The 15,230-nt window shown below is 37.7% G+C and overlaps 7 protein-coding genes and 1 pseudogene across 16 annotated transcripts in view; 7 read left to right on the forward strand and 1 right to left on the reverse strand.

Moving 5' to 3' along the window:
* The window catches only part of Orc5 (origin recognition complex subunit 5), a 44,795-nt gene that overhangs the window by 29,354 nt on the left and 211 nt on the right, over positions 1 to 15,230 (reverse strand). The window contains exon 1 of one of the 2 annotated variants that reach the window (XM_088045209.1): positions 2,918 to 3,001. The exons of the other annotated variant lie outside the window; for it this stretch is intronic. The gene's annotated coding sequence lies outside the window, so the exon portion shown is untranslated. Of the gene's footprint in view, positions 1 to 2,917; positions 3,002 to 15,230 lie in introns of those variants that run through there. 2 annotated transcript variants of the gene reach the window in all.
* On the forward strand, positions 80 to 1,434 carry LOC148168687 (annexin B9-like). Its single transcript, XM_088046361.1, has 5 exons — positions 80 to 229; positions 280 to 450; positions 503 to 707; positions 753 to 832; positions 879 to 1,434. The coding sequence occupies exons 1-5, from the start codon at positions 218 to 220 to the stop codon at positions 1,356 to 1,358; spliced, it is 948 nt and encodes a 315-aa protein (XP_087902487.1). The 5' UTR covers positions 80 to 217; the 3' UTR covers positions 1,359 to 1,434.
* Positions 3,033 to 5,486, forward strand: LOC148168688 (annexin B9-like). 4 transcript variants are annotated; one of them, XM_088045203.1, is made up of 6 exons: positions 3,033 to 3,136; positions 3,288 to 3,326; positions 3,659 to 4,138; positions 4,187 to 4,568; positions 4,616 to 5,124; positions 5,175 to 5,486. In XM_088045203.1, exons 2-6 carry the CDS (start codon positions 3,294 to 3,296, stop codon positions 5,229 to 5,231), a joined length of 1,461 nt encoding a protein of 486 aa, XP_087901329.1. In that variant the 5' UTR covers positions 3,033 to 3,136; positions 3,288 to 3,293; the 3' UTR covers positions 5,232 to 5,486. The 4 variants fall into 4 exon arrangements, with proteins under 4 accessions (XP_087901329.1, XP_087901332.1, XP_087901330.1 ...); XM_088045204.1 differs by lacking the exon at positions 3,033 to 3,136 and adding an exon at positions 3,145 to 3,222 and having other exon boundaries at positions 3,271 to 3,326; XM_088045206.1 differs by lacking the exon at positions 3,659 to 4,138 and having other exon boundaries at positions 3,035 to 3,136.
* LOC148168689 (annexin B9-like) lies at positions 5,647 to 8,567 on the forward strand. Of its 4 annotated transcripts, none has more exons than XM_088045200.1 (6): positions 5,647 to 5,811; positions 6,699 to 6,734; positions 6,837 to 7,403; positions 7,452 to 7,833; positions 7,882 to 8,390; positions 8,438 to 8,567. In XM_088045200.1, exons 2-6 carry the CDS (start codon positions 6,705 to 6,707, stop codon positions 8,492 to 8,494), a joined length of 1,545 nt encoding a protein of 514 aa, XP_087901326.1. In that variant the 5' UTR covers positions 5,647 to 5,811; positions 6,699 to 6,704; the 3' UTR covers positions 8,495 to 8,567. The 4 variants fall into 4 exon arrangements, with proteins under 4 accessions (XP_087901326.1, XP_087901328.1, XP_087901325.1 ...); XM_088045199.1 differs by lacking the exon at positions 5,647 to 5,811 and adding an exon at positions 5,818 to 6,171; XM_088045202.1 differs by lacking the exon at positions 6,837 to 7,403 and having other exon boundaries at positions 5,649 to 5,811.
* On the forward strand, positions 8,712 to 9,712 carry LOC148168690 (annexin B9-like). The gene is made up of 5 exons (XM_088046236.1): positions 8,712 to 9,033; positions 9,079 to 9,081; positions 9,131 to 9,205; positions 9,292 to 9,643; positions 9,676 to 9,712. Exons 1-5 carry the CDS (start codon positions 8,712 to 8,714, stop codon positions 9,710 to 9,712), a joined length of 789 nt encoding a protein of 262 aa, XP_087902362.1.
* On the forward strand, positions 11,175 to 12,557 carry LOC148168691 (annexin B9-like). The gene is made up of 5 exons (XM_088046334.1): positions 11,175 to 11,239; positions 11,333 to 11,376; positions 11,428 to 11,815; positions 11,865 to 12,364; positions 12,414 to 12,557. The coding sequence occupies exons 2-5, from the start codon at positions 11,341 to 11,343 to the stop codon at positions 12,468 to 12,470; spliced, it is 981 nt and encodes a 326-aa protein (XP_087902460.1). The 5' UTR covers positions 11,175 to 11,239; positions 11,333 to 11,340; the 3' UTR covers positions 12,471 to 12,557.
* LOC148168692 (annexin B9-like) lies at positions 12,618 to 14,252 on the forward strand. Of its 2 annotated transcripts, XM_088046333.1 has the most exons (5): positions 12,618 to 12,845; positions 12,920 to 12,948; positions 12,997 to 13,417; positions 13,465 to 13,964; positions 14,018 to 14,252. In XM_088046333.1, the coding sequence occupies exons 2-5, from the start codon at positions 12,928 to 12,930 to the stop codon at positions 14,078 to 14,080; spliced, it is 1,005 nt and encodes a 334-aa protein (XP_087902459.1). In that variant the 5' UTR covers positions 12,618 to 12,845; positions 12,920 to 12,927; the 3' UTR covers positions 14,081 to 14,252. The 2 variants fall into 2 exon arrangements, with proteins under 2 accessions (XP_087902459.1, XP_087902458.1); XM_088046332.1 differs by having other exon boundaries at positions 13,465 to 14,137.
* On the forward strand, positions 14,403 to 15,103 carry LOC148168693 (histone H3.3-like type 1 pseudogene; annotated as a pseudogene). The gene is made up of 2 exons (XR_015770793.1): positions 14,403 to 14,489; positions 14,540 to 15,103. The product of XR_015770793.1 is annotated as a histone H3.3-like type 1 pseudogene (transcript).

Here is a 15,230-nt window from a genome sequence, read left to right on the forward strand (position 1 = left end):
GAGTATCATTCACTTCGTTCTTTTTCATAACTGACCAACTGAGAGCGCAAATAACCATAGCGCACGTCAACAGCAGCAGGACGGGTTTGAATCAACACTAAAAATAGGTGCGCGCAAGCGCTCGTTTTCCTGCTTTCTTCTGTTCAACAATTTATAATCGCGTCGAGGACGGAGGTTATTCGTCTTACTCCCACATCAAGAACACCAACGAACTAAAATGACCGCCACTGTAAGTACTTGAAAGTTTTTAGTGCAACCTCCTTGAGTAATTTCCTGCAGCCAACAGTTCATCATTACCCTGATTTCAACGCTGAAGAAGACTCTTCAGCTCTAAAACAGGCATTTAAAGGATTGGGGTCAGACGAAGATGCGATTATCGAGATCATCACGAAGAGAAGTAACGAACAACGCCAAGAACTCGCGGCTCAATTTAAGACCATGTATGGAAAAGTAAGTAGATCTTAGAAATGATAACGAACCCTTGATTTTCGCGCTTTTTTAGGATTTGATTAAAGAATTGAAATGCGAGCTCCGGGGAAACTTTGAAGATGTAATCGTCGCGTTAATGACTGAACGGATCGAATTCCAAGCGAAAGAGCTCCATAAAGCTATCAACGGTCTCGGTACAGACGAAGGAACCATCGTTGAAATTTTGAGCATCCACAATAACGACGATGTTATCAAAATCGCGCAATCGTACGAAGGACGTGAGTATCTCATTGTGTGTTTTCTGTAAAAACTTTCGTTTTTAGTGTACCAGCAATCGCTCGAAAAAGACATAAAAGGTGATACATCCGGAACTGTTAAACGCCTTCTCGTCTCTTTATCAACGGTAAGATGACAGCTCAATTATCATTTTTCTTAAACGTCCACTGCAGGGCCATCGCGACGAATCCGAAGTGACCGACCCAGAAAAAGCTTTCCAAGACGCCCAAACATTGTTAAGAGCCGGCGAACTTATCCAAGGCACTGAAGAGTCGACATTTAACGCCATCCTTTGCCAAAGAAATCGCACACAATTGAAAGTAATTTTCGAAGAATACGAAAAAATTACAGGACATCCTTTCGAAAAAGCGATTGAGAATGAATTCTCGCTCACATCCAAAGAGTCTCTATTGGCTTTGGTACACGCAATAAAAGATAGAACGGATTATCTCGCAACTCGTTTACACGATAGCATGGCTGGAATTGGTACCGACGATCGTACTCTCATCAGGATAGTCGTCGGGAGATCGGAAATCGATCTGGAGAACATCAAGGAGGCTTTCCTGAATAAATACGAGAAAACTTTGGCTGAATTCATTCAAGGGGATTGCTCAGGGGACTACAAAAAGTGCTTGTTATCCATTGTTGGCTAAACTAGAAGCTCCAAATGTAATCTTCGTGCTGTTAATTATTCAGTATTTTTTAAAATTAAAATATTCTAAGATTTGACGCTCGTTCTTCCAAATCATTTGTTAACTTTTGCGGTTAAAAAACTCAAGGCCATGTGGTTTGTGTGAAGTGAAGTGTGATATGACGCATTGTTTGAAAATCTTATCTACTTCCATATAAATTAGAACGACAAAATTTATAGCAGTATAGAACAAATAATAGCTAATAAAATGAAACCCATTTTACTACATTAGAATTATAATAATTATTATTATTCAATTTTAGAAAAAGTAAATTTTTAATTTTTTGCCACATCCCAAAAACGAATTCCTAAAATTCCTGCTAGGTAGAGCTTAAATTTATTACTGTATTGTGGGTTACCTACACCTCTGATATAATAAGTTACAAAATTATACATGTTCTTTATTTAACTGTATTAATTTAAATTAAACACGCAATGACCATTTACTTTCAATGAATGTCGTTTTTCACGTGATTATTCTGCAAGATAATAAAATTAAATACATATTTTGATACAAAAACATTTAAACTGGGCTTAAACACAAAAACAAACAAGATATAAAAGTATTTTTTAAGAGTAAACACTAATAACAAGATGTGCGGATTTACGGTGACGTTTCATTGAATCTGCGGTTAAGGTTATTGAAATTAGTCATTAGTTCATTAAATACTCATAAATTACAACAGTACTTCATGACGCAAAATATTCTTTTCCGCGGTAGATTTTAAAATTCGATAAATTAGAATAATAATTGCAAGTAACGGTGACGTTTCATTGAATCTGCAGTTGAAGTTATTGAAATTAGTCATTAGTTCATTAAATACTCATAAATTACAACAGTACTTCATGACGCAAAATATTCTTTTCCGCGGTAGATTTTAAAATTCGATAAATTAGAATAATAATTGCAAGTAACTAAATGTAATCTAAAATACAAGAAATATACAAATGCAGCTGAGGAAATAATTATGTATTACTAACAACAACGTTCATTTTACGAAAGCACTAAATGCAATATAATGGAGCAAATATCGAGCATAGAAACTTTTAGATTTTGTGACAAATGGCTTAATTCCGTTCAACATTAAAAGGTCATTATTAAATTAAAAATACATCAGTCTCATGGTCACAGGACAATTTTATTTTCCACAAAAATTTAACAATGATATGAATCCACACGACTTTTTTAGATTTAAACTTTTTCTTTCAGCTTTGATAAGCATCGCGAAACTAAACGGCAACTAATTTTATTATTGCTGCGCATGAAATGGAGGGTCGGAAGCTCCGATCCAATTAATTAATCAAAGAGCTGTCCGCGACAGGGCAAATCTTTTCATTTTTAATGTTACTTTTATTACATACTTCCCGATCAATTTTTATCTTACCAACCAAAACCAATATAATAAAAATTTAATATCCCCGATTATCGGTTATCGGAATTCTGAAAACTGCATAGAACCACCAGCAGCGCCATAAGACCGTCAGAATCGAATCACCTGCCTTCAATTTGTATCGACCCACCTGGTAGAAGACAACGAAATTGACAAAAGTGTTCCTAACAACACCACAATAAATACTTTCACTACAAGAGTCACGTGATGTAACGACCTTGTTTTGCTCATATTCTGATCATCATCACAGTTTGACGTTGGTGGTGAAACGAAGAAGTGAGTCAGAGTGTCGTCTACGGAAATTCGTCTTATTCATACGTTTACAAATAAATAAAGGGAATTATAAAAGGTGAGTACAGTTCCTTGCTAACATTTATTTAACACGACACGTGGCATTCAGAGGAGTGGTCTGATCCAGTTTTAAATAGAACACCGGTATGGGCGAAGATGCAACAGATTTTGTAATGTATTCGCATTAATTAGGTTGTTTTTAATTACAGATCGATATGAGTTATCCAGGTTATCCCCCTTTCCAACAAGTAAGTCATAAAAACAATATTAGTCAGGTGTGGTTACTAACTACATTAAAACATTCTTTGATAAGAACTTCCTCCACCTTCACAAGTTTGATAACGTGTGTTTGTTTGGAATCTAAATCCTTAAAAATACAACAAAATTCTAATACTGACGCCAATGATACATTGAACCTGAATGATGTCACCAATATTCGAACTTTCGCGGGTCATTTTTGTCCCTCTAAATTATCTAATTCAGTGTAAATAACTATCATTTAAAATTGCACAAAATCAGGGCCGCCGTTCTGGCGCCAAACCCTCTCCAAACAAAACATGACAGTATCGATTTTTATCAGGGTTCAACACCATATCCGCAGCAACCAAATACAGGAGCGCCTTACCCTCCTAACTCCGCTCCATATCCTCCTCAAGGAGGTGTTTTTCCCCCTAGTGTGGGGTATAACTACGGCTCCCCTATGTATATGCCGCAGCCTTACCCTGGCGGGGCCGGTTATCCCCCATCTTCTGGAGGAGCACCTTATCCTTCAGGAGGTGCCGGTTACCCTCCACAAGGGGGCTCTCCTTATCCCAGTCAAGGGACTCCTTATCCCGGGCAAGGAAGTTCTCCATACCCCGGGCAAGGTGGTGCTCCTAATCCCGGGCAAGGTGGTGCTCCTTACCCCGGGCAAGGAAGTTCTTCCTACCCCGGGCAAGGTAGTTCTCCCTATCCCGGGCAAGGAAGTTCCCCTTATCCCGGTAGTCAAGGACAATATGGCGCTGGACATGTAACACCTAACTATTCACCTTCCCCTAGTCATGGACAACATACACCGAAGGTATTGTGAGCCTTGCATTAATACCAGGAATTGATTTTGCGGTTTCAGAGGTCACCAACGGTGGTTCCTGCACAGCCGTTCAACCCCCGGGAAGATGCTGAAGTGCTAAGAAAAGCCATGAAAGGTTTCGGCACTGATGAAAAAGCCATCATCAATGTCTTGGCAAGGCGTACAAACGCGCAGCGTCTAGAGATTGAGGTTCAGTTCAAAACCCTCTATGGAAAAGACCTCATCAGCGACTTGAAGAGCGAGCTAACTGGGAATTTCGAAAATTTGGTCGTGGCGATGATGACCCCTCTCCCACAGTTTTACGCCAGGGAAGTCCATGACGCCATTAGCGGCATGGGTACGGACGAAACAGTCCTTATCGAAGTTATGTGCACTCTCAGCAACTCAGAAATCAGATGCATCAGAGAGGCATACCACAAAAGTAATATACCAACTATAAGCCTCTATCTATACTAATTCAAATTGTAGCTTACTACCAGAATCTGGAAAGCGACCTCAAAGGCGACACCGGTGGTCATTTCAAACGACTCATGGTATCTCTGTGCAGCGCTGGTCGAGATGAAAGCATGACGACAAACCCTCAAGCTGCTTCAGCGGACGCTCAAGCACTTCTTCGTGCTGGTGAACTCCGCGTCGGAACTGATGAAGCCACATTTAATATGATCCTATGCCAAAGGAATCATGCCCAACTTCGCTTGATCTTTGACGAGTACCAACGTCTAACGGGTCATGATATCGAAAAGGCGATCAAAAAGGAGTTCTCTGGAGATATTGAAGACGGTCTGTTGGCGGTAGTGCGTTCAATCAAGAACCAAGGAGCCTTCTTCGCCAAATGCTTGAACAAGAGCATGAAGGGCATGGGAACAAATGATCGAGATCTCATTAGAATAGTAGTGACTAGAAGTGAAATTGATATGGGTGACATCAAGAGGGAATATTCCGCCAAATTTGGAGAATCTCTTGCGGATGCTATTAAGGTAAATCACAGAAAAAAGTGGATAATTAAGTAACGATTGATATTTTTCAGGGTGACTGTTCTGGTGACTATAAGAAGTGCCTGTTGGCCCTAATTGGAGAATCGTAATTGCCTTCTAATTGTGTCAAATTATGAATTTTTCGAAGAATGATATACTCTTTTTATATGTAGTGTGTTACATTATTGTTATTCTCTATTGTTCTATACACTTTAAAAATGTTTACTCCTCTAGAATTCGAATGTATTTTTATACAAATATTCCTTAAGTGTGTTTTAATTAGCTACTTGTCGATGGTACAAACATTATAAACATATAAAACAAAACGATATGTCATGTAACATTGAATAAAAAGTTCCATATTCCCCAAGCTTCTTTAATTAAAAAGTCGCTTCCACTTTTTAGCGGTATAAAATTTCACAATCATTGTTAGGATCAATAATTACGAAAACAATGCTTTGTTCATGCACTGACGTGTTGTCGTACGACTCGTCGACAATCCATGGTTAAAACGATCATCAATACCACCATGTCAAAGTGTTATCAGCAAAGTTACAGATGGCGTAGGCCTGACAATTACTAGACACGTGTTCAGACATAAACAAACAAGGCGTTTCCCATTCCACCATCTGCAAAACACGCAAAAATTCACTGTTGATTCGTCTCTGTTATCTGCATTTCAGTAGCTTCGTAAGTTAGTTGTTAATATTAAAATAACCTTGGAAATTTACATTTACAATGTGACGACAAAACAATATGACCTTAATATTTTATCGTTGGAACCAGTAATTTTTATAGTGACCCACATCTACTCGGAAAAAGCGTAAAATAAGTGTTCTCGGGTCTCTCATATTGTGAAACTGAAACGATGACGCAGTAAGATCTGTGGAAAATAAATTGTTACTAATAATGACGTAGAGAGAATTAGTCATCGATAAGTGTTTCTACTTTATTTTATTACTCAAGTACAAGTTGATGTGTCCACGGTATCAGTTTTATTAAGAAAAAGCAGTGAGTGATATTATTTCCGTGCTAGATTCTCAAAATTAAGTAAGTAAACAGACTTGTTGTCCATATTGTCAGACTTTCACTTTCATTTTTAATTTTAAGGGTTTTCCGGGAGCGAATTTGACCCACTTTTTGCAAATTTTTTTGGAAGTTGTATTGTGTGCTAAAGTATTATGGTTATTATCATTATTATTACATAAGCCACATGTAAAACAGTTTTGTCATCAATTGATTTGCATAAAAATACCTACTACGACAACACAAAAAGTCTGATTTATAATATGTAATAATAAAGGTGAAGAAAATTGTACTAAATTTTTCATTGTCATCACAAGTTCGTTCATTTTAACATAACTCGTTTTAAAGCCAATAAGTACCTTTTAATTCTATCATATCGATTTAATCTAGAAGAAACGAAAGTAAATATAATAAAAGCGATAAGCATCGAAAACATAAGTTTAAGTAGCACAACAATCAAATATTATACAACAAAGTATAATTAATAAGTATAACTTTAGTACCCACATCCAGATTCCTTCTTCAGGTTCACAGTTTTTTTTTTCTTCCAGATAAAAATGAGTAATCCAGGTTATCCGTATTCACAGGTATGTTTTTTTTCAGTACTTTCAGCTTGGTTAACATTTTCGTAACACTTTTTGCTTTTCTTTAATAAGTGTATCCGTTACATGTTTTGTTACTTTTGTCAGGGTTCGGGCTCTGGGTACCCACCGTCTCGTCCCCCCAACAGGGGAGCTCCCTACCCCCAAAACCTCGCTCCATACCCCACACAAAATGGCGTTTTTGCCCCTAGCTTGGGATTTAATGTCGGCTCACCTATGTACATGCCTCAACCTTACGCCGGAGTAGGATACCCATCGTCTACCAGTGGCGCGTCATACAATCAATACCCGCAATCATCACCCTATCCTTCTGCTCCGGGACAAAGTTCATACCCTTCTTACCCAAGCAGTCAAGGACAAACCTCCTCCCCATACCCCTCCTATCCTAGTGCCCAAGGACAAACATCCACATATTCTACCTACCCTCGAACCCAAGGACAAGCATCCTCGTATCCATCATACCCCAATACCCAAGGACAAGCATCCTCGTATCCATCGTACCCCAATACCCAAGGACCAAAATCTTCACCGTATCCATCATATCCCAGTACCCAAGGACATAAATCATCACCGTATTCCAGTTCTTCTCCCTCTTACCCCAGCAACCAAAGTCATGGATATAGTGGATACCCTCATTCTTCTCGTGCTATAAAGGTATCCGATTTTGTCCATCGGCGATAAACTAAAACCGGTTAATTGCAGACGTCTCCCACGGTGGTACCAGCGAATCCTTTCAACCCTCGAGAAGATGCCGAGGTACTTCGGAAAGCCATGAAAGGTTTTGGTACCGATGAAAAAACAATTATCAACGTCGTAACAAAACGATCCAACGCACAACGTTTAGAAATTGCCATCCAATTTAAAGCTCTTTATGGTAAAGATCTAATCAAAGAACTAAAGGGTGAACTTAGTGGGAATTTCGAAAACCTGATCGTCGCATTGATGACGCCACTTCCTCAGTACTACGCTAAAGAACTCAACGACGCCATTGTTGGTTTAGGCACAGACGAAACTGTGTTGATCGAAGTTCTATGCAGTTTGAGTAACAATGAAATTAGAACCATCCGAGAGGCGTACCAAACAAGTAAAGTATACACAACCATTTAAAACGTGTTAACCCAGAAATTTATAGCATACCGTAGAAACCTTGAAAGCGACCTTAGAGGAGACACCAGTGGACATTTCCGCCGCCTGATGGTATCCCTCTGCAGTGCTGGACGTGACGAGAGCATGGTCACTAATCCTGCAGCTGCTGCCGCTGACGCCCAAGCACTTTACAATGCTGGAGAAAAGTGCTGGGGGACCGATGAATCAACTTTCAACATGGTTTTGTGTCAACGGAACCACGAGCAACTACGACTAATTTTACAAGAGTATCAAAAGATCGCAAATCATGATCTAGAAGTGGCGATCAAGAGTGAATTCTCTGGAGACATCCAAAATGGGCTTTTAGCTGTTATACGTTCGATTAAAAACCAACAAAAATTCTTCGCTGAGAGACTTTACAAGAGCATGAAGGGGCTCGGAACTAACGACCGAGATCTAATCAGACTAGTGGTGACAAGATGTGAATTAGACATGGGCGATATCAAAAGAGAATACGCGACGAATCACAAGGAATCACTCGCTGCTGCCATTAAGGTATTTTGGAGACGATGTTATGTCAGAGTTTAATGTTTTTCTTGCAGGGAGACACTTCTGGAGACTACAAAAAATGCCTCCTGGCTCTGATTGGCGAATCGTAACTGTATGAAATTAACAAGAGACTTATTTTTATAAACAAACATGTAAAGTTGTCTTATTAAACAATTATAAAGATACGTGTATTTGCTGACATTTATTTCCTTTGACCTTCCTGATTACGGGCAATTTACACCTACGTCAAAATATTTAAATACATATTTGTCCCGAAAAAAGCTTTTTATGGTAGTCAAAATCCGAGTTAAGTGAAAGTGCAACGCAATGTCCGAAAATATGGAGGACCAAAAATACAAAATAATTTCAAGGAAGTTGCTTGAAGCTGTAAACAGCTTTGGCTGCGATAAGACAGCGGTGATTTCTATTCTTACAAAACTGTCTCTGAATAAACGCTTAGAAATATCAAAGGAATACGAAAAACTGTATAACAAAATTCTTGTCGAGGAGCTCAAAAGTGCACTAAGCAGAAATCTGAGAAAATTAAATGTAACCATAATGACGCCGTGTCTTGAATATTACGCCGAAGAGTTACATAACGCGATTGAAGGCCTAGGCACTGATGAAAACGTCTTAATTGAAATACTATGTACCTTAGCTAACAAAGACATGAAAAAAGTTACAGAAATTTAAGACAGTAAGTTCATTGCACGCCTAAACTGAGCGTTTTGCAATTATTTTTGCAGATTATAATCACAGTTTTACGGAGGATATCAAGGGTGATACCAGCGGTCAGTTCAAAAACTTTTTGGAATGCTTAAGTAATGGTCAACGCGATGGAGGAGATCTTACTGATGACACTAAAGCAACAGAAACGGCCAAAAAGCTAAATGAAGCCGGAATGAAGAAATACTCATTAAAATACTATGTGCCGAAAATCTCGCACAATTGAAACTAATTTTTAAAAAATACAACGAAATCGCATTCGAAGATATCGAAAAAACTATCAAAGATGGATTTTCTGGGGATCTCAAAAACGGTCTATTGGCTATTGTGTGGGTTGTTGAAAATAAATCGGCGTTCTTTGCTAGTCAATTAAATAAGTCTGTAAAAGGATTAGGAACAAGAAACAAGGATTTGATTAGAGTTATTATTACGAGGTGTGAGGATGAGCACGAAATGAAGGAAATCAAAGAAGAGTACATGATGCGGTTTGGAGAATCTTTGACTAATGCAATTAAGGTGGTAAATGAATCAAAGTACTTTGGGAAATAACACGATTTTGTTGTAGTGTGACTGTTCTGGGGAATACAGAAAGTGCCTTCTAACACTGATAAACGAAAAGTGAAGGCAAATATGAAGTGTACTGCGAACTAGAAGTTTCAAGTAGAGATTCATTGTTTTAGTAGAAATTCTTTATTATTATACAGGCTCCGGCAACACTTGTGTCCACCCCCAAAATCGTCTTTAATTTTAAAGTTACAATTTTGAAAATTTGCATACACTCATAGTTGACAAAGCTATAGAAGCTGACGCAAAAATTTGTTTTTTATCACGGTTTGGTTGGCGTCGCGACGCCTAAGAAGTATAATTTTTAGCGATTTTTGAGTTTTTGCGAAAATATTCGCGAATTCAATTTTTTTTCAACATAACTGTGATACAAATATCTGAGTTTTTATTTTAAATCTAATGTAAATTGTGTTTAAAATTTACGAAAAAAACGCTGTTTTATCAAGTTAGTTTTCAAAATTATGACAGCGCAGCGGCAAACTACGTTTACACTAAAATTTCACAAGTCACTTCACTCACTGTTATAAAGGTTAATTTTGATTAACACGGGCATGTTGCACTTTATGGACACCAGAAATCGTTAATTAACATCGACAAAGCGACAATTTCACCAAGTAAGACTTTTGTTACAATCTAAAGCGAGCCAAAAGATAGATGTCATTTGTGACACAAGATGCTGGCAGATGGGTGTAAACGTAGTTCCCAACTTTGACGTAATGAAATTGGAAACTAACTTGATAAAACAGCATTTTTTTCTCAAATTTTGAAGACAATTTGCCTTGAATCTAAAATAACAACTGAGGTATTTTTTACACATTTATATTGAAAAAAAAATAAATTAGAGGTTGATATCACAAACCCTCACAATTAACTAAAAATGACATTTTAAGGGCGTCGCGACGCCAACACTATCAGTGATAAAAAACAAATTTTTGCGTCAGCTTTTAGAGCTTTGTCAACTATGAGCGTTTGCAAATTTTCAAAATTTTATCTTTAAAATTGAAGGCGATTGTGGGGGTGGACACAAGTGTTGCCGAACCCTGTATACTCCTATATTTTGTTTCTTCTTGAAAACTCAAGTTAAAATGTACAAACATTGTAATTGAGTGAAAAATAAACAATATTTATAACATAACACAACAAAATGTAAGCAAAACAATTATTTCAAAAATATACAAAATATACAAAAAGAAAGGAAAATTCTAAGAAGATGAGTTGTTGGACACACGAATGATTTATTGCGGGTTTCTTCAAACGAACGCTTATCTTGTAGGTTCGTCACTTCCGACACTTCCGAACATATTTTTTTCTTTATTTTCAATTATCAATAAACTTATCATTTGATTCTTGTACGAGGAAATAATATGATTGTCGACAAATATTGAAAATTGATTTGATTTGGTGTTTGCCAATAGATCACCGCTTTTCAGTATTGATAAGGTAAAAAAACACGCCGTGTCGTTTCAAAATACATTTATCTGGAGATAACTTTTCAAATAAAAGAGCGTCTTCGTTTTGGTGGTGATCAGTTCTTGATTGCCAGCCAATTCAGCTTCAAGTTAAAGGTAAGTTTTAATGCACCAAATCATAGTCTATTACCAAAAATAAGAATACTGTGTTATTATAGCCAGAGATTACATACAATTCTTTATTTACAGTTTAAAAAATGAACCCCGCATCCGGAAATTGTTGCTACCAAAAGGTATGTATTTAACTTTATTTTTGTCCTCAAAGTAACCAATGGCCCTTCCAGCAAAACAACTCCCCGACCGTCCGCCCCACGCATTTTTTTCTTCCAAATGAAGACGCGGAAGACTTATGGAAAACTCTCCATGCCGACGTCTTAGACGTTGCAATAATCATCGAAATTTTGGCGAAGCGTTCCCTTGCTCAACGTTTACAAATCATCGCTGCATATCAAAACCTACACGACGCAAATCTTGTCGAAGATCTCAAAGACAAGCTTTCTGGAGACATCGAGGATTTGATCGTAGCAATGATGACATCTCTTGACGAATATTATGCTCAACAACTGCATCAAGCTGTTGCCGGGTTGGGAACTGACGAAAGCGATTTGATTGAAGTGTTGTGCAGTTTGACCAACGCAACAATCAAAGCGATCAAATGTGCCTACAATCGAAGTAAATTGTAATATAAATTTACCAGCAATTTTTTAATTTGTTTCCGTAGTTTACAACGTCAAACTCGTGGATGACATCAAGGATGACACCAGTGGAAACTTCAAAACGCTCTTGGTCTCGCTCTGCAACACCGAACGTGACGAAAACAGCCCCGTTGATCATAATGCAGCATGCACCGACGCCGAAGCCCTCAATACATCAACATCTGACAACCGCTGGGACATCTTCAGTGACATTCTGTTACACCGCAGCTTTGCCCAACTCCGCCTTATATTCAAAGAATTTGAGCAACTATCGGGAAAGGATATGGAAACAACCGTCAAAGACGACTTCTTCGGAGATGTTGAAGATGGTCTTGTAGCCATAGTTGAGCTGGTGAAAGATCCAGCAGGATTCTTTGCCAAAAAGCTACAACAGAGCATGGCAGGACCGGGGACTAGAGACAACGATTTGATCAGAATTGTTGTGACGAGGAGCGAAATTGATATGGGAGATATCAAAAAGGAGTATGAAGCTCAGTTTTCGAAAACTTTGGCTGCTGCAATTATTGTAAGTATTGAAGGAGGGTAAAAAACATAATTTGATTGGATTTGTGCAGGACGACACTTCCGGGGATTACAAGACTTGCCTGTTGACTCTCATTGGAGAAGCCTAGAAGAAAAGGGCCACGTATTATACTTTAAAAAGGACGTAAATTTGACTGTGTACTTAATCTATAATAAAATTTCCTTTGTTATGAAAATTACGTTTTAATCCTTGATTAAACACAACAAAACAAAATTGATTTGTGTCAATTATATTAATGCCAGTTTCTTTTGTCATCAGATTAATAAACTGCAATTGTAGTTCTAATTGTAAATTGTACTTTCGGATTATAAAACGATTATGGAGATTTTCAAATATTTCTGTTTTGAATAGGTATTAGAGAAAATTGAATGGGTATTAGAAGGCCGCATATAAAAAGATAGTTTTTTTGAAAAACTTCACAAACGAGTTTACAGTTCGAGACTTTGTACGTTCTCCAGAAAACGTAAGTAACAAGTTTATAACCAAATAAAATAATATATAATTAAAATAACTTTAACACGTTTTTTTTTTATTCAGATCGAAACATGTCCGAAAACGAAAATCAGGTATGAATTAAACAAAATTTTACTGTTTTCATGTGACATTGCTTCCAGCAAGAGCCTCCAGTGGACGAAAATGAGGACGAAAATGAGGACGAAAACACTGACGAAAACGTGGACGAAAATGACGACACTCAAAACGTGGAAAACTTGTACAATGCACTCAATGGCGACAAGACCGATTTCCAAGCCATTATTGATATTTTGGCAACGCGCCCTCTTGACCAACGCTTGAGCATCAGTGTCGCGTACGAGACGAAATACGAAATAAGTCTTGTAGATGACATCGAAAAGAAGCTCCGTGGTGATCTCAAGAACTTGGTTGTCGCAATGGTGACACCTCGCGTTGAGTTCTTTGCGAAAGAGCTGCGAAAAGCTATGGTCGGGTTGGGTACTGATGAAAGTACTTTGATTGAAATTTTATGTAGTGTCGATAACGCAACAATTAATAGCATCAAAAGTTCTTACAATACCCGTAAGTTTCAACGAACTAAATCAGATTTTTTTAATTTGTTCTTTTAGTGTTTGAAATCACTCTTGAGGAAGACATAAAAGACGACACCAGTGGTAATTTTCAACAATTCTTAGTTTCTCTGTGCAACACCGAACGTAATGAATCCATGAGTACTAACGACGAAGACGCTTTAACCGACGCCAAAGCTTTGAAAGAAGCAACATCTGAAAATCGCTGGTCCACCTACAGCGATATTTTTGTCCATCGCAGTTTGGATCAACTTCGACTTATATTGACCGATTTTGATAATGATGCTGACATGACTATTGAAGAAGCCATTCAAAGTAACTTCGGGGGTGACGTTAAAGAAGGACTTTTGGCCATTACAGGTGTGGTGAAAAATCCAGCTGGATTCTTTGCGAAAAGATTGAATAAGAGCATGGCGGGGTTAGGAACTAATGATAGGAGCTTGATCAGACTTGTGGTGACAAGAAGAGACGTTGATATCCAGGAAATTAAACAGGAATACGAAAATCAGTTTAAAGAGACTCTGGCTGCGGCAATTATTGCAAGTATTCAGAATAAGAGGGATTGGTTTTTCTTCATTTTTAATTTTTGCAGGATGACACCTCTGGGGACTATAAAACATGCCTTTTGACGCTCATTGGAGAGACCGAGAATTAAATCCAAAAAGTTTTATGATTTAAAATTATTGCAAATATCCGTGAATAATGAATTTATCTTTTATTTATATGTATTAACGTAAACTGTATGTATTTTTAATCTCTCTAATAAAAACTATTAATTAATTCAGGTACTAAAACAGACAGCTCGTACAATATTATTACATGGAGATTCAGGTTTTAATTATTTGAAGTTCCCGCTCATAAAATGACAGTTGAGGCACAAGGGCGACATAACATAACCATATTCCCTTCCCTCACAGCCTTAGACTAGACTCACAGCATTATCTCCATCTTTTTCTTCCATATTGTTGTTCAGAGCTGCATCTCTCTTTGTCTGCAAGACTACCAACACAAGTCTCTACATTTCCCTAGCAAAGTAGTTTAAATCGAGAAGCATCAACAAAAAAGTAACGGTCACATTTGTTGAATTATTGTGAATAATCGTTTTATTTAATAGAAAATGGTTCGACCCAAAGGTGCGCCGAAGAAAGCCCGCACAAGGAAATCAGTCAAGATGATTATTGGAGGGAGAAACTTAAAGGTTGGCCGGAATGTCTGGGATATGATCAAGAGACTTCAATCAAGCACGCACAATTGTGTCCCGAAAGCACCGTTTTATCAACTCGTTCGAGAAGTGCTACAGGAACGAGTTGAAAGGTATATAGACATGCGAATCCAAAAACAAGCACTAGAAGCGTTGCACGAATCAGCAGAGCTTTTTGTAGTGGGGCTTTTTGAAGACTCCAACCTTCTAGCGCAACACGCCAAGCGCGTTACACTTAAACCTGTTGATATGCGACTTGTGTTGACTCTCCGAGAAAGTTGTCAGCCTCCTATTTAAATTTAATTGACAATGTAATTGTACTATTCGTTTGTAAAGTATCTTAACGCCTAAATGTATGTGTTTAGTAGGTAACCTCAATGATAATAGGAGTATAAGACTACACTGTTAAAATAAAACTTAAAATAAATTTACTGTTGTAATTGTAAACTCAATAAAGACCGATTTAGAAGTATACAATTTTAATTTACTCGCTGATGTTTTTTTAATAAAGGTGACCTTAAAACTGTTCGAATTCAGAAAGCTTCAGAAGAATCATTATGAACATAACCACAAAATTTGATCGCTGGTCTGAATTTAGCCCGTA

The sequence above is a fragment of the Gnatocerus cornutus genome, chromosome 9, assembly GCF_029298725.1.
Source record: "Gnatocerus cornutus isolate USDA-ARS CGAHR chromosome 9, icGnaCorn1.1, whole genome shotgun sequence".
Lineage (NCBI taxonomy): Eukaryota > Metazoa > Arthropoda > Insecta > Coleoptera > Tenebrionidae > Gnatocerus > Gnatocerus cornutus.

What these genes read in the sequence shown, in the direction of transcription:
- LOC148168688 (XM_088045203.1), top strand. Translation starts at nt 3,294, where the DNA reads ATGAGTTATCCAGGTTATCCCCCTTTCCAACAA. An exon ending in GTTATCCCCCTTTCCAACAA is followed by an intron (nt 3,327 to 3,658) that starts GTAAGTCATAAA and finishes GATTTTTATCAG; the next exon opens with GGTTCAACACCATATCCGCA. An exon ending in CAGAGAGGCATACCACAAAA is followed by an intron (nt 4,569 to 4,615) that starts GTAATATACCAA and finishes TTCAAATTGTAG; the next exon opens with CTTACTACCAGAATCTGGAA.
- LOC148168687 (XM_088046361.1), top strand. An exon ending in TTAAGACCATGTATGGAAAA is followed by an intron (nt 451 to 502) that starts GTAAGTAGATCT and finishes GCGCTTTTTTAG; the next exon opens with GATTTGATTAAAGAATTGAA. An exon ending in TTCTCGTCTCTTTATCAACG is followed by an intron (nt 833 to 878) that starts GTAAGATGACAG and finishes CGTCCACTGCAG; the next exon opens with GGCCATCGCGACGAATCCGA.
- LOC148168690 (XM_088046236.1), top strand. Translation starts at nt 8,712, where the DNA reads ATGTCCGAAAATATGGAGGACCAAAAATACAAAATAATTTCAAGGAAG. An exon ending in AAACTTTTTGGAATGCTTAA is followed by an intron (nt 9,206 to 9,291) that starts GTAATGGTCAAC and finishes GCCGGAATGAAG; the next exon opens with AAATACTCATTAAAATACTA. An exon ending in AAGGTGGTAAATGAATCAAA is followed by an intron (nt 9,644 to 9,675) that starts GTACTTTGGGAA and finishes ATTTTGTTGTAG; the next exon opens with TGTGACTGTTCTGGGGAATA.
- LOC148168691 (XM_088046334.1), top strand. Translation starts at nt 11,341, where the DNA reads ATGAACCCCGCATCCGGAAATTGTTGCTACCAAAAG. An exon ending in GAAATTGTTGCTACCAAAAG is followed by an intron (nt 11,377 to 11,427) that starts GTATGTATTTAA and finishes TGGCCCTTCCAG; the next exon opens with CAAAACAACTCCCCGACCGT. An exon ending in CAAATGTGCCTACAATCGAA is followed by an intron (nt 11,816 to 11,864) that starts GTAAATTGTAAT and finishes TTGTTTCCGTAG; the next exon opens with TTTACAACGTCAAACTCGTG.
- LOC148168692 (XM_088046332.1), top strand. Translation starts at nt 12,928, where the DNA reads ATGTCCGAAAACGAAAATCAG. An exon ending in TGTCCGAAAACGAAAATCAG is followed by an intron (nt 12,949 to 12,996) that starts GTATGAATTAAA and finishes CATTGCTTCCAG; the next exon opens with CAAGAGCCTCCAGTGGACGA. An exon ending in CAAAAGTTCTTACAATACCC is followed by an intron (nt 13,418 to 13,464) that starts GTAAGTTTCAAC and finishes TTGTTCTTTTAG; the next exon opens with TGTTTGAAATCACTCTTGAG.
- LOC148168689 (XM_088045200.1), top strand. Translation starts at nt 6,705, where the DNA reads ATGAGTAATCCAGGTTATCCGTATTCACAG. An exon ending in CCGAGAGGCGTACCAAACAA is followed by an intron (nt 7,834 to 7,881) that starts GTAAAGTATACA and finishes AGAAATTTATAG; the next exon opens with CATACCGTAGAAACCTTGAA. An exon ending in CACTCGCTGCTGCCATTAAG is followed by an intron (nt 8,391 to 8,437) that starts GTATTTTGGAGA and finishes TTTTTCTTGCAG; the next exon opens with GGAGACACTTCTGGAGACTA.